Genomic DNA, 14,714 nt, shown 5'->3' with positions numbered 1-14,714 from the left:
GCAAAGTTGGGCATCAAGAGGCAGGGCAGACACTTCAATCATCACATGAATTGAATGCATACTTCTCACCACAAATAACCATACCTAATCCCAAACTAGTTGAAACCGACTATATCAATACTTTTTCGCCATTCATTTCTATTTGAAACAAGTTCTGCATAAATATTCAAGGATTGTAAATCTTTGAAACTAAGAGAATGAAATTTGCCAATCAAACTGCAATCTGCTTTGATTATTGGCAAAGAACATGCCTTAAGGCTGTTGCAATCATTCTCATTACAGTTCAGTACCAGAGGAGAATTACAGATGAAATTTGTTATGCTATTCATGCACCAAATCAGTGCCATCAGTCATTTACTCAGTTTTCCTCCTCAAATATTTTAATACTTCTCATCCGAGAACACAGATCATGTACCATGTAAAAATGGCACCACTGATCAATATTTTTTATTTGAATCTACAAAATTGAGTAACATGAATTTTTAAGGGGGGCTTACATAACAAGCCTGTCGGATGCCTATCTTTATCATTCGGCTAAACGGGGGCTGCTTTGTTCTAACAGCATGAAAGTCAGAAACTTATTGTATCCTACGTATTTGTTTGTCTCGTTACATTACACGCTGTTAATGTACATGATGTCCTCCTTTGATATCTGCATCTTTCCTTTGTCTCGTTTACCATTAGTTTTAGTCCGGTCTGGTTGGCCACGCTGAGAAAAACACAAACTGCCCTCAAAACCTTGCTAACCGGTAACCATAAAGCATTGGCATGATTCACACATTCCCTCGCCGTTACAAATGTCCCAACATTACAGAAAACAATTACTCTGAATTTATTAAGACACGATATGCTTACCTTCTTCAACACAAATGCCAAATACAAATAAGCCACTTCCCATTCATCGGGCGATAATGTGCCTGGATGTCCAATGACATAACACGAACAAATTTTAAAAATTAAAAAAAAATTAATTAATAACACATGAGAATTAGAATCTCAGAGTCTCAACATACACATACCAACCAAATAAAAGAAAGAATTAAATGCCTAGAGCAAGCAGCTTACTCTGGTCTTGGTTACCATCACCCAAAGCACCAAGCCTTCGCATCAAATCAATATATTCTGGTTTTTTCAAATACTCATGAACAAATTCATGCGCATTCTTCACAAAAATTAGCTCCAAATCATACTGCCAAAATTGAAAGAAAATTCAGTTCTAAATAACAAGATTTGCCAACTAACAATCCAAAATTTTCAAGATGAAGCATTATCTACTTTTAAGAACAAGAAATCATAAAATTTGCTTCAAAATAATAAAAATAAAAATAGTTAATAAGATCACAGACTTCATTGGAAGCACCAAAAAACAACATTATACCTCTTCTGCCAATGATTTGAAGATATTGAAAGGGACAATCCATTCAGGACAATCAACGGCATCCTGCACTTGCAAAAAACTATCATAAGAGATGGTAAGAAAAGAAAATGGAAAACCAAGACTTCATCGTTCTTGCGTATAATATCTAAATGCCTACCACACAACCAAAGCATGATAAACGCAATTGATCAAAATGAATATACGAGCTATTCAGCAATTTATCACATAAAAAAGGGACATCTAAAATTAAAAAAATAAAAAGAAAAAAAGAAAGAAAAGCAAGCCAAATACATATAAAAATTAACAGAGCAATACCTCCAGGTGGAACTTGTATTTGATACCATAAGGGCTTGAATGTTTAAATTTCTGGTCCACAAAACAAAACATTTATCAGATTAGAGGCTACTTACAGTATCATAATTTTAACAATGAGAAGAATTCACCTTTTCAGAGTACTCTTCATCAAATCGTATCCAGTAGACACTATTACCAAAAGCTAGTCCTTTAGCTGTATATGAAAATTGCATCTTCCATCAATAATGAGAATTTTTATTTCTTGTCAGGTCAAAGCATGAAAGTAAACACAAAGAAAACTGACACAATGAAAATATTAGGACAACATCCACTACAATAATTTAAAAAATTCATCTTTGATCTATAAGAATTAAAAATACATCTTGCAGAATTAGCAGGGCACTAACAAAGCACTGCACCTATTAAAGTTTATTTGCTTCTGTAGAGAATATTGACAATGTGATTTTAGTAAATTATTCCTACAATTGATCAATATAGAATGTTTAAACAATACATAGCATGTTAAGAAAAATATGTCATACATATAGGGTGGGGCTATTTCCACAACAACTAAGGGTTTGTTTAGCAATACTAGCTGTTCTAGCAACTGTTAGCCATTCTAATTGTCGTCAGCTGTTTTATTAACGATTAGCAATTCAATATTAGCTAATAGTAATTAGCTATTTATATAGTAGTCTAAAGCAAAAATGTTCGATAAAAATTATTATTGGATTAGCTCTTAAATATAAAAATAGTTGTATCATCTTTTTGACCCTAATCAAATACTAAACACTACCTTAAAAGCTATGAGGAATAGGATAATGTTTCATGATCCACTCTCTCAACCTCTAAACACTTATACCACCGAATAGAATAAACAAGAGAATGAACAAAATATTAAACACTATCTTAAAAATTATTATTGAACAAGGCCTAAATTAGAATTAAAATGATTTGAGATTTGACCAAAACACCCTCATTCAATTATTCACTCTCTTTATATAACTATCACCCATTTTGTTCCCTTCCTCTCTCCTTCCCATGACAATTATCTCTATCTTATGCTATAAATTGTTTTCAAATTTCTTTTAATTTTCTGTTAAAAATACCTTAATAACCAAACAAATGGGGAAAAAATACTTTTCAAAGGTGAGAAGTTTCACTGCTGGCGTTTACTCTTATGAGTATATTATAAAGCATAAATTCTAAGTCTGCAACTAATGATTTTAAGATAAAATTTTAAAAATATTCAGCAAAGGATCTTTGTACAAAAAAGGGTGACCCAATGCACAAAGCAAAAGGGAGGAAACAAGACTCAAATAAGGATGATGCTCAAAACCTAGAAAAATTACTCAAATTTGACATTTTTTCCGCTATATAATGTAACAGAAACAGGGAACCCCAATAACATACAAGAGTTCTAGCAAAAACTAATACAAGAATCCTAGATTCCTAGTAGACTCCAAATAGTCCTCCAAGAATTGAAAGCAGATTAATAGGGGGCAGTTAAATGGCTTTGCTTTTTGCACCCATTAAAAGAGGCTCTTCAACATTTCTAGGCAACACCTTTAATGGCATTAGCATTTGAGGGCTGCAATTTAACATCTAAAATCATGCTTGTCAAATTGAAATCTTAAAGATTTGTGAAATGTGCTAAAAAGACTGGTAGGGAGAAACATTAGAACAATGGGATAGAATGATAAATAGGGGGACACTAAGGAGGGAAATTTGGTCTAATTGCTGCCACAATAATTGTGAGTCGTGGCATTAGCCATTTAGGTTGCGGAAATAGCCCCACCATTTATAAAAAGTACAAACCCATTCAGATACATTTATGTATGCAAACACACAGTAACGCAAATCAATTTGAAGTTCAAGGAAATATAAGTTTTTCAAATTTCAATCAACTGAGCTTTCACTAAATTACATCTGAGGTTAGCCATAAAAAGTAAACTTTGGACTCCTAATTGTCCAGTTTCTGTTTATAAGAGTCACACCAAGAATAAATCAAAAGCAAGCTTAACAGTATGCTTCGTATACAGGAAATCACTATAGGGGAAATTTTTCTGAAATGACACCTAAGTATTGCATGTTAAACTTCCTTTTTCATGATATTTGTCATCTTGACAGAAAATAAACTGAAAATTGCTAACAGCAAATAAGAGAACAGCCACCATATCTCATTATAAGACTCAATGTTTGATCATTCAAAGTATTTATGTAGACAAACAAACAACATATCTAAACAGCAGAAGACAAACCTTCTCTAAGCTTTTTGACAATAACATTAGCATCTGGCATTGTTCCAATGAAGATGCCACCTGGACGAAGTAAGGCCGACACATTGGCCAAGGCTCTTCGAGCGCGTGCTTCAGTAGACCAGGAATAATGCAGAGCAAACTGCAAAATATGGTGTTGATGCTTCAGCACTTGGCAGAAATGCACATGAGCACAAGTCCAAGCACTTGCACAATTCAAGAAATTTGCAAAATTTTACTGAAGAGAAGCTTATGGAAGAAAAAGCAAATAGTCCATTATCAATAACAATCTCAGTTCTACACAGAGACTAGAAAAATAAAAATACATTCCATAAGGAACATATAATTTGGATACTAAGTTTGCCTCACATTTCCAAGATTTTTCTACGTTGCATCCTTTTAGATGAAATATGTCTAAAGGAAATATAGAAATTGAAGATCAAGCAACTTTTGAATTTCAAAATATTGGAAAGAAAATCAAAACTGAAATATGCTACACCATTCAAAGTTTGCTGGAAATTCTTTGACGTAGCTTAAAATTCCCTAGTTCCACATTGCTGCAGAATGACTATAAATTCAGTAACAAAATCAATGTTAACAGACAGTCTCTAGCATTGTGATTGAACTCCAAACCCAAAAGATTTTGAACATTGATAAGAACAGAAGTAGATATCACAAAAGCAAATATGATTCACCTGACAACTGCAGATATCAAAAGGAGCATCATCTGCCAATACTTTGTCCAAGCGAACCTGAATATCATGACAGAACATTAATCTCAGTTATGCATCAATAAATTACACCATTAAATCAAAACGTGGTGATCAGATTAATTTTTGAAAGGTGTATACAACCAAACTGTTAAATCCATAGACATGATCCATGTAATTAAGATTAAACTATGGCAGTTCAATTGATGCATTTTTTCCAGTACGCTGGCTGTAACAACTGAAATTACCTCATAACAATCACCACATATGAGGCGGGCAGGAAAAGAGGACTTTCTGCGACGCTGGTGATGATCAGCATCACCATTGTAGCGCGTGCGGCAATCTTCTATCTATATAAATACCAAACACAAATAGTTCATAATTGAACAATACGGAAAGAAAGCTTTAAGCACTAAAATTTTAACATGTAACAGCAGAAATAGTTGAGGAAAAAGACAGGAGATAAAAGACTCCACAACAGAATAATAAAGGTTTAAGAACTTAACAAACACATCATAGTATTGAAACAACAAATATGAAGTGAAAGCTCTAAACTTCAGAACCTGTAAACACAAATGTACTCGCAAGTTGCAAAAAAGAAAAAGCACCACAAAATACAAGGACTGTTTTTGTTTGTTCATACAGAACAAAACAATGGTTAAAAAATTTACCGAGCCTTCAGCAATATCAATGCCAACATAATAACCAATTTTTGCTTTATCCCATTTGATAAGATCACCACCCTGGCAAACAAAGATAACATCAGAAGCGAATTCAACCACCAAATATGGAGAAATATATAAAGCTTACAATACGATTGATGCAAGGAACCATACTCACCTTGCCACAAGCAAGATCGAGAACAACATCCCCTCGGCGAGCATAAAGTTGAACCAAGACACTTTTTATCTATCCAATCATAAGATATATGTTATTGAGTTGTTTAATCATATAATTGCAACTTAAGGTGTTTATTAAGCACAAGATTACAACACATACCCAATTGTTCAGTTTCTTTAAATGGATAATTGGACTCGCTTCTCGTTCTTCCAGAGTCTGATTTGTCCTCGCACTGTAATGGTCAGCTACCTTTTGAACAAAATCCTCAGAAAAATGTGCATCACCTATGCCCACATAATTAAATCCTCAGCTTTAAAAAATAATGAATAGAGACAGGCCAATGGGTGTCTGAGAGAGTGCAAGAAAAAGAAAGAAAAAGACTGCAAAGTTTTCAGCCTTAAATTCTTAATCACTTGGACCTTCTACAAGTAATTAACTAATTGAAATTTCCTTTTGTTTTTCAATAACATGTTCGATTTATAGAACTATGAATTGAATCTTTAATTTTTTTTTCAGTTCAAAAAAATAAGGGTGAAGCTACCATAACCTAAAACTCAACACTAAAATAAAACATCAGCCAAATAATCAACTGATGCATCAGCTTTAGACAAGAGGGAAAACCGTTTGAATAGATGAAAAAAGCAAAATTTCCAACTTCAAATTGTTCTAAACCACAAAACTCATATTCTAATGGTAACTAATTAATAAAAATATAAATAAATAAAAATTACCTTCAGGTGTATATTTGACTCTTGACTTAGGTGGGCCATCACCAGCAGAGGTTGACGGAGAATCAGAGTATCCTCGTTTCATGACCAATGATCAAATATAGCAAAATTAAGCACAATTAGTATTTGACAGTTATTTTTTTTTAGTCTATGGGAAATGATGCTCTAGGGGGCGTTATTGTATATCTAGCTGGGTTTTGATTCCAAAAACAGAAAATTAAGAAAAGAATTCCAAGAAGGGGTCTTTATTAGATCTGTAGTGTTGGACTTTTGATCACTGAGTTTATGAGGAACAAAAAGATTTGATTGAGAGTTTGTGGCTTTATTGGTTGCCTATCCGTAAATACATTGAACCAGCTACAGCTCTTTCTATAGTGAAGTGGGAGCTCCAATATTGAAGCAGCTTGGTGCAGTTGGCCAATAAAGTTAGGCAAAGTGGGAGCTCCAAGTCATGCTTTGCTTAGTAGTTGTGTGGCACAGTGGAGGCATGAAGGCAAACCAGCACAGAAGGCTTTCTGTAATTGTGATGCAGCTAGCTCCTATCAGCCAATCATATAGAGCAAAGTTTAATTTCTTCCTTTTCTGAAAAAAATGATAACAGAATCATCACAGAGCGTGAAAATTAAGCGACCTTAGTATATATCTATCAATGTTGTTAGGAATAGCTCATGGTTTCAATATATATATCTCAATGCACCCAATCCAAAAGATAGCACCCAAAAATACCATCAACATTGAAAATTATCCTACCCAAAAGATCATTTGAGGGAACCCAACAGGAGTTTTCCCTATGGTTAATTTTCAAATAATGTACTAGAAGTTTTCTGGGGAACAATGATGATGCAAGAGAAACAATTTTCAGAAGACTCACAGAATTAAACAAGCATCGGAAAAAGAAATAAATAGGCGCATGAGATGGAAAATACAGTAACCAAGGCAAGAGGAAGAGAACCCTATTGCTTGAGCCAAGAATTCTAGGTGCCGGAGTGAACCTGAGTGCACGATCTCCGGTGAAGCTCCGTGGAAGCAGAGCCGTGGGCACAGCCTATTGGAGCTAAGAAACGAAGAAGCAGATAGGATTAGATCGGTGAGGTCCTAAAATTAGGGCTATTTGCTTATTTCCCCTTTATGAGAATAAAAGAAGGTCTAAAAGGATCCAGCGAAGCCCTGAATTGTAATTTAAGCACCTCAAAATCAATTGAGAAATCAGTGTTCCCGGCACTGTACAATTGCAAATTTGCAACTTCGCTTTATATTATAATATATATTAATAGATCGAATAAATAAGATTATAATTATAGTTTTTTTTTCTATAAAATTACCCTCCCTAGCTTTAAATTTACATGATTTACATGCATAGAGTTCAAAATTTCTTTATCATTAGTATTTATATAAATTTAATAATTTTTATAGTGAATAAATATTATAATTTTGAATGAATGTTTAATATTTTTTTAATTTAAAATTTAATGTATACTTAAAAAAATAAATATGATTTGAAAGTGAGTTTGCCAAAAAATACAATATATCACTATCATATGATACATGTGGCCATGTGAGCATGTGATACTATAAAGTCACATCATGAAAAGCCACCAAACGAACAATTCCCATTTTTGGAGCTTCTGCCGTGATGCTTTTATTTTTTTGTTTTATGAGATAATAAAGTCACTCTAGCTTTCTTCTCTCCAAGATGGGAATATTCATTCGATTAAAATGGGTTAGGGCCCAGTTATAAACAGAGCCTTGAACAAAGTCTAACCTTAAAAGGCCTGTAGCTCAAAATAAGAAGTCCCTGATTTATCTTGCAAACCTAATCCAACATCAAGGCTTGGGGCCTCAACAGCCAGCAAACTCCAATCTTAAAAACCCAGGTTCTTAATCAGTTACAGATTCAGCAGTTGCAACTAGCTCCATCGCTACATTCACGCAACAAGCGCCCAAATTGTCAGCATTTAAAGCAAAGAAAGGCTATCATCAAAACATCCAAAGAGACGCACGCCAGATTAGGGCATAACCAAGTTCTAAACTAAGCCATGGGACTAAGAACATAGAAGAGGCCATGGGGCCAAGAGATAGAGTAACCTAATCGGCAGAGAACAAAGGTGACGATGACAAGATTATTGAGGTCTCACTCACGCCATACCCTCTCTTCAAACCAGGGATCGGAAGCAACAACGTCCACAACTCTATCTCGACACCAACACATGTAAGGGAATAACTTGAATCCTTACAATTTCAACACCAACTCAAACATGCATCCAGAATTAACAATGCAAATCAAACAATGAAAACTCTCTCTCAAAAGATCCGATATACCGAAAACCCAAAACAAAAGAGATATTTACACCCACCCAGTAGTCGGGAGAGTGAACCCACAATCAGGCAGTAGAAAGTTCGGCCTTCCCTTACCCTGAGGGGTGGCCGACGGAGTAGTAGGCACCAAGGGATAAACCAAGAAACAAAACAGAAGGGAAAGGAAACGAGAGGGAGGTTTCTTTCCCTAAAAGCTCTAGAGAGAGAGCATTGCGTTGCCAACTACAGTTACCCTCTAACTTTCTTCATTTATTCTTTTTATAGGAAAGAGAATTTTTTATACTGATGTTTTTAAATTGGGTGATTCATATGGTAATTTAATTAGTTTAAATCAATAAAATAGTTAACTACATTTTTGAAAAATAACAAAATTATTTAAGAAATTAAAATCAAACCAGCCTTAGTTACTTATTTTTAGCGTATTATTTCAAAATTATAATATTAACACCATGAAATGGGGAACATATTATCTCTATCTCAATATAATAAGTTAAAAAATTTTGTATCTTAATAAAGTTGTTTCAATAATCTCATTAGAGTTGTTAACATAATTTAATTATTTTTATACATAACTCTATAAAAAGCCTCGCATCTTGATCACAATCTATTTAACGCCATTTTTTATAAAACTATTATGGTGCTTGAGAGTACGTTATGCAGACAATAAAATGACAGAATCAACATTCAAAAACTAACTAGAACAAATAGAAAAAAAAAATGGTGATAACAATATCATAATAATGCTTTTTTTTTCTTTAAATCAAACACAAAGAATCAATATCATAATTTAAACTCTATTTTAACATTGTTGATAATTTATTATGAGCATTTTATTAAATCTATCTACCCTTTTAAGGATGACTGTGAGGTACTTAACGCTTTATCTCTGAGTTAAAAGTGGTAAATATTTTTTAAAAGATTTTTCAAAATAAATGATTTTTTCTAATTTTTCTCAAAATTAGAGTAGCGACTCCTCACTTTTCCACTTCCGTGAGGATTGCTTAGCTACCATAAAACCTTTGCAACACTAATTATGTATGTAATTGTATTTTATTTGATGTGCTAGGCAATTGAAATTCCAGACATCAAGTTTCAAGATATGACGATATTTTATTTTTATATTTTGATGAATTTTTTTGCACATATATGAAATCATATCTCATTGAGATAATTTTGCTTGTTATTAGGATTGAATACATTTTATAAGCAAATATTTCTTGACCAAATTTGATACACTAATATAATATGTATGTTCTTTATATATATGTTGTTTTGAAAAAAAATATATTTTATATGTTTCAATAATGAAATTACTTCAAAAATATTAATTACTAAGGGGATACTATCTACAAAAATTGCATTAAACTTTTAGGATTTAGCTATGCTTTAGTGTAGCTAATGAGGGACACTATGTAAATAGTATAGCTAAAATGGATACGCCATCAAAACAATGTGTCATCCATTTATATATATATATATATATATATATATATATATATATAGGGATGCTTTTATATTAAGTATCGCCTTGCATTTTGTAGCTAACTGAGGACATAATCATAACTGTGTAGCTATCTTAGGGTGCTTATAAAACAAGTGTCACCATATTTAGGACACAATACATGCATAGTGTGGTCAATCGAGGATGCAACTATTAGTAAGCATCGTCAATTTTGGGATGTTAAAAGAATAAATGTTGTCTAAAGAACAACACTAATGAACCTGTGTCGTCAATGGGTGACATTTGTAGAAAAAGTGTTGACATGTTTATTGCTTCGCATGCATAGTGTAGTCAGTAGGGAATGTAACTATTAGTATGTGTTGTCAGTTTTAGGATGCTAAAAGAACAAGTGTTGTCTAAAGGACGACACTAATAAACCTATGTCGCCAATCGGTAACGCTAATAGAAAAAGTATCCACAAGTTTATGGGTTAACATGGCGACACTAAAAAGCCTGTGCGTTGCCAAATTCGCGATGCTTATAGAGAAAGCATTGGCAAGTTAATGTTACCAATGCAAAAGTCTAGTGTTGGGACGATGACACTTATAGCAACACAAGCCCAAACACTAAATGTAACACCCACCGCCTGGGGGTGGTTGAAATATATGCTCAAAGTTGGGACTGTGATACAAGAGGGGAGAGAAATAAGGTGAGTGATAAGAGCAAGGAAAGGTGAACAAAAAGGGTGAGAGTCGCTAAAATAGGCAATTTTCGCTGTCAAAGTTCCTTTTAATATAAAAAAGGGAGAACCCCACTTTATCTCACTTTTCTCCTACTTGCCTCCTTAAACTCGACAACCAACTCCTCTAATAGCCTCCTCCTCTTCTTTTCTCTCCCATTCTTCACTCATAAATGTTCTTAATGCCCAAAGTCTCCTTTCAACTTTATTAAGCGCAAGAACCGTCTCTCTCTCTCTCTCTCTCATCTTTCAACTTGGACACAAGGAAGGGGTAGTAAAGAGATTATTGCTCTAACAAACCTAGAGATTTTGAGTAAGTGTTTACACTCTCTGTTGTAACAACCCCATACTAAGTAGTCTCTATATTCTACTGTTCCGGTAATTAGTGTCTGTCCGGACAATCAGGATATCTAGAACTATATCTATGTCATCTAAAAAAGCCATAAATAAAAATTAATAGAAATTATATGAAGGTGAAATAAAAATAAGAAAAATAAAGCATAATCGGTTAAATGACCTGAAGACTTGGCGATGGATGACCGACAGTGACTGCGAACTCAATTGCTACGCTAAATTCGTGTGAGACCCTATGACACCCCAGGCCTAGGGATAATTGCGAAACTATTAGGAATGTGAAAACCATAGAAAAAGAATAGAGAACAAGTTCAAATAATTGAATCAGAATTCAGGAAGTAACCAAGTACTATTAGAAAAATTAATAAGACCCGATAAGGGGCATTTTAGTCAATTCACTCTCAGAGGTGATTTTTGACCTAAATGTCCATTAAAATGTGTAACATTAATGTATTGAAAAATATATTAAAAGTGAAGAGGTATAGCGGAAGAAAGGAAAAAGTGAAGAAAAATAAAAATTCAAAGTGCTTTATGACATCATCAATATATAAGCATGACACAATAAAAAAATTTATAATTAAATTAAATCATTTTGGGTAAATATAAATAAGATATTAAGTAAATTAAAATTAAAATTGTCCATCATCTTCCACCAAGGTTACCGACTTGCTGTCGTAGGTGAAAGAAAAGATATAACAGCTGAGTAAGGCCACTTAACGTAATGGATTGAAGTTATTTATGGGTATAGCTTAGGTATACCCTTGTATATTAAGTTTTGATATAATCATGTAATTATATGCATATAACCACATTCGAGCACTTGTACAGAAATACTTGTAATATTATTTTGGGATTGTAATCAAATAAAAAAAAATTGTACTATTATTTAGGGACTTAATTACATAAATTTTTTTTGTAATATAAATTTTGTTACCTCAATGAATGCAAGTATTTAAATTTCTTTCTGAGTATTGTACATAATGAATTATTTTCTTTATGATGAGATTGGGTTGTGTTGCTCTAAATGAAATTTGGCTGAAATAAATTATAAGAAGTATTTTTCTGCAAGTTTCGAAGAACTGTTTTCTAAATTTTTAGCCGGTAATCTATCAAAAATTTTGTAAAATTCTTAAATGTTAAATTAATTTCAAATAAAGTTTATGGCATCAACGCAAAATTTTAAAAATGGTTAATTATTCCTAAAAAGTTTTATGACAGATATTGGATTTGAAAACATTTAGTTTAAATTTTTGCCACCACGCCAGATTGTTAAATGGGATTGTTTTATCAAAATCTCTTGTAGTATATTTAATAGATTATCGGTAGGCGAAGTATGATAATTTATTAGGTATACTACGGGATCATGTTACATCTTACGGAGGGGTAAAGTGTGACAAAACTAACAGAAAAAAGATCAAACTATTATCAGATTGCAAATCGGCGCTGGAAAGTTAGGGAAATTGAGAGAGAATGTCAAGAGGCTTGAGGGAATGGAGAGAACAAAATGTGAGAATGACTGAATCCCCCCTCCTATTTATATTCGTCTGAGCATTAAATGCTCGTGAGACCCTAGGTGGTGCATCGGTAAGCGAAAAATTTAATTGTATCCCGTGTACAAGAGAAAAATCTAGAGGCAGAGGGATCAAACATGTGAGGTCATTCAAAAGGATTGACCAGAGATTGGGCAAGAGAGTCCAGTCAAAAGAGATCGGTTGGGAGACTAATCAGAAAGGCAATTAGAACCACACAAGTAATAAAGGACATAATAAATAAATAAAATAAAATGAAACTAAGCTTAAATAAAAAGTCCATTTCATTTCCAAAAGATTGGATTACATTATTTAGGTGATCTCTCTAGCCCGATCATCAATTACAGATATTCCTACCTACTCTACCCTACGTTCTACCATTGTTTCCACAGTTCGACACCTCCCGATCTCAAGATGTCATTCAAGAGATACATGGAGATCAGGAAGGTAGCTCTCATCAACTATGGTAAAGACTGTAGAAAGCTCGATGTTATCAATCAGAACCGAGCCTCAATCGAGACCTCTGATATGGTTAGGAGCCAAATAAACTTCAAGAGGCGATCACCATTATCAAGATTGAAATTAGTAGTCCCCTCGCCCGAGATTGGTCTTTGGCTCAAACCGGTAGGTCGATCAGAGATCAATACAGTAGTCATTTTGGACCCTGATCAACCATTTAGTCCGGTTCCCTCGCCATCATCAGATGATGTTCTCGTAATTCTCTGATCGTCGGTTTTGTCCATTTTCAGGTGACAGGTAAAGGAAGTAATCAAAAAAAGATCAAAGCGATTGTCATAGTAAAAAATGGTGCCGAAAAGGTAAGGCATAGGGAAGAACAGGCCAAAAATTGACAGGAGAAGGAAAGGTTGAAATGTGAGAATGGCGGCCTACTACCCCCTAGTATATATAGGCCTAGGCATTTAATGCTTGCAAAACTCGAAGCGGCTCATTGGTAAGTGGAGAATTTAATGCTTTGCCATTATTCGAGGTTCACCTACATAGACCAGATGCAAAAAATGGATAGGAAAGAGATTAGGAAGCGAGAAGAGTTCAGACATGGAAAGAGTTGGTTTAAAAGGTCAAACTAGAAGGTCTCAGAGCTACCAACTATAATAAGAGATCAGGTAGGAGAATGAGATACAAAGATCGGGTAGATCGAGAAATGGCCAATAAAGATCGGAAGGTTTGGGAAATCAAGAGTTCAAAAGTTACTTTCAGTCATGACCCTTAATCTGCAAGATTAACTCCCCCACCATCGGATCTGAGTTAGTTAAAGCATTTGGGGTATAATCCAATCTCCACCATCCATCCCATTTGTAAGGATGAACCCAAACCATTGGATCTGAGGTGATTAAAGCATTCTGGTATGCCTCAATCCACACTATTGATCTCACTTATAAGGACGTGTTTTGGGCCATTAGATTAAAAGTAAATAATAGATTCAGCACTTTACATTCCCAGCCTTTGGATCCATTCTATAAGGCAAAACCCCCAACCGTTGGATTAGAGAGGAACGGGAAAAAGAATTCTGAGCTAAATCTCCACCCTCAGTTTTGATCCTCTTTAATTTCCAACCTTTGGATTTTGTTCTTCTAAATTCAGACCCTTCATTTTTTCCTACTTGAATCCTGACTCTCCATTTTAAGACCCTTGTTCCCTATAAATACTTGAATGCTACACTGTAGAAGGGGTCTCTGGTCGCTGGTCTTTGGTTGGGGTCTCTAGTTTTAAGTATTGCTCTTTGGCTTTTTTACCTTTTAGTCTGAAGTTCTTGGTCTTTAAGGGGCTTTAGAAACATGTTTTCTAAAGAATCTTGTCTCCAGAACTCCCAATACTTTAGTCCCTCTCTTCGGTAGATTCACACAATAGCCTGGTGGTCTAATCTTGGTTTGTCATCAGGGTCTTGTCCCCATCACTTTCATCATTTCAAAAGGCACTCTTGGCCGGCCCAGCTTCTACGATCCCATTTTGACGTGAGATATCAGCAGCAACTCTCCTGTCACCTTTAATAGCTCTTTACAGATAAATGTCTTAATAGCCCTTCCTTTGATTGAATGCAATTAGGCTGTATTTGTTACATGAGCTAGAATTCAAACTTTTAGAACATCTAATCACGCTGAACTTTTA

The 14,714-nt window shown here is 34.2% G+C and overlaps 2 protein-coding genes across 6 annotated transcripts; one reads left to right on the top strand and one right to left on the bottom strand.

Moving 5' to 3' along the window:
* Nucleotides 1-393: 393 nt before the first annotated feature.
* On the bottom strand, nt 394-7,435 carry LOC110638346 (mRNA cap guanine-N7 methyltransferase 1). 5 transcript variants are annotated; one of them, XM_021788890.2, is made up of 14 exons: nt 7,080-7,435; nt 6,212-6,790; nt 5,640-5,764; nt 5,481-5,549; nt 5,312-5,383; nt 4,889-4,990; nt 4,626-4,682; nt 3,934-4,072; nt 1,822-1,886; nt 1,694-1,744; nt 1,379-1,441; nt 1,066-1,189; nt 856-917; nt 394-709 (listed from the first exon to the last, which is right to left on the bottom strand). In XM_021788890.2, exons 2-14 carry the CDS (start codon nt 6,291-6,293, stop codon nt 614-616), a joined length of 1,107 nt encoding a protein of 368 aa, XP_021644582.1. In that variant the 5' UTR covers nt 6,294-6,790; nt 7,080-7,435; the 3' UTR covers nt 394-613. The 5 variants fall into 5 exon arrangements, with proteins under 5 accessions (XP_021644582.1, XP_021644583.1, XP_021644584.1 ...); XM_021788891.2 differs by having other exon boundaries at nt 6,212-6,747; XM_021788892.2 differs by having other exon boundaries at nt 7,135-7,435.
* A 5,584-nt stretch (nt 7,436-13,019) lies between these two features.
* Nucleotides 13,020-14,144, top strand: LOC131172168 (uncharacterized). Its single transcript, XM_058133113.1, has 3 exons — nt 13,020-13,211; nt 13,337-13,405; nt 14,049-14,144. The coding sequence occupies exons 1-3, from the start codon at nt 13,020-13,022 to the stop codon at nt 14,142-14,144; spliced, it is 357 nt and encodes a 118-aa protein (XP_057989096.1).
* Nucleotides 14,145-14,714: the final 570 nt, after the last annotated feature.

This window comes from Hevea brasiliensis, chromosome 13 (assembly GCF_030052815.1).
Source record: "Hevea brasiliensis isolate MT/VB/25A 57/8 chromosome 13, ASM3005281v1, whole genome shotgun sequence".
Taxonomy (NCBI): Eukaryota; Viridiplantae; Streptophyta; class Magnoliopsida; order Malpighiales; family Euphorbiaceae; genus Hevea; species Hevea brasiliensis.
This window is presented reverse-complemented; position numbering and strand designations above follow the sequence as displayed.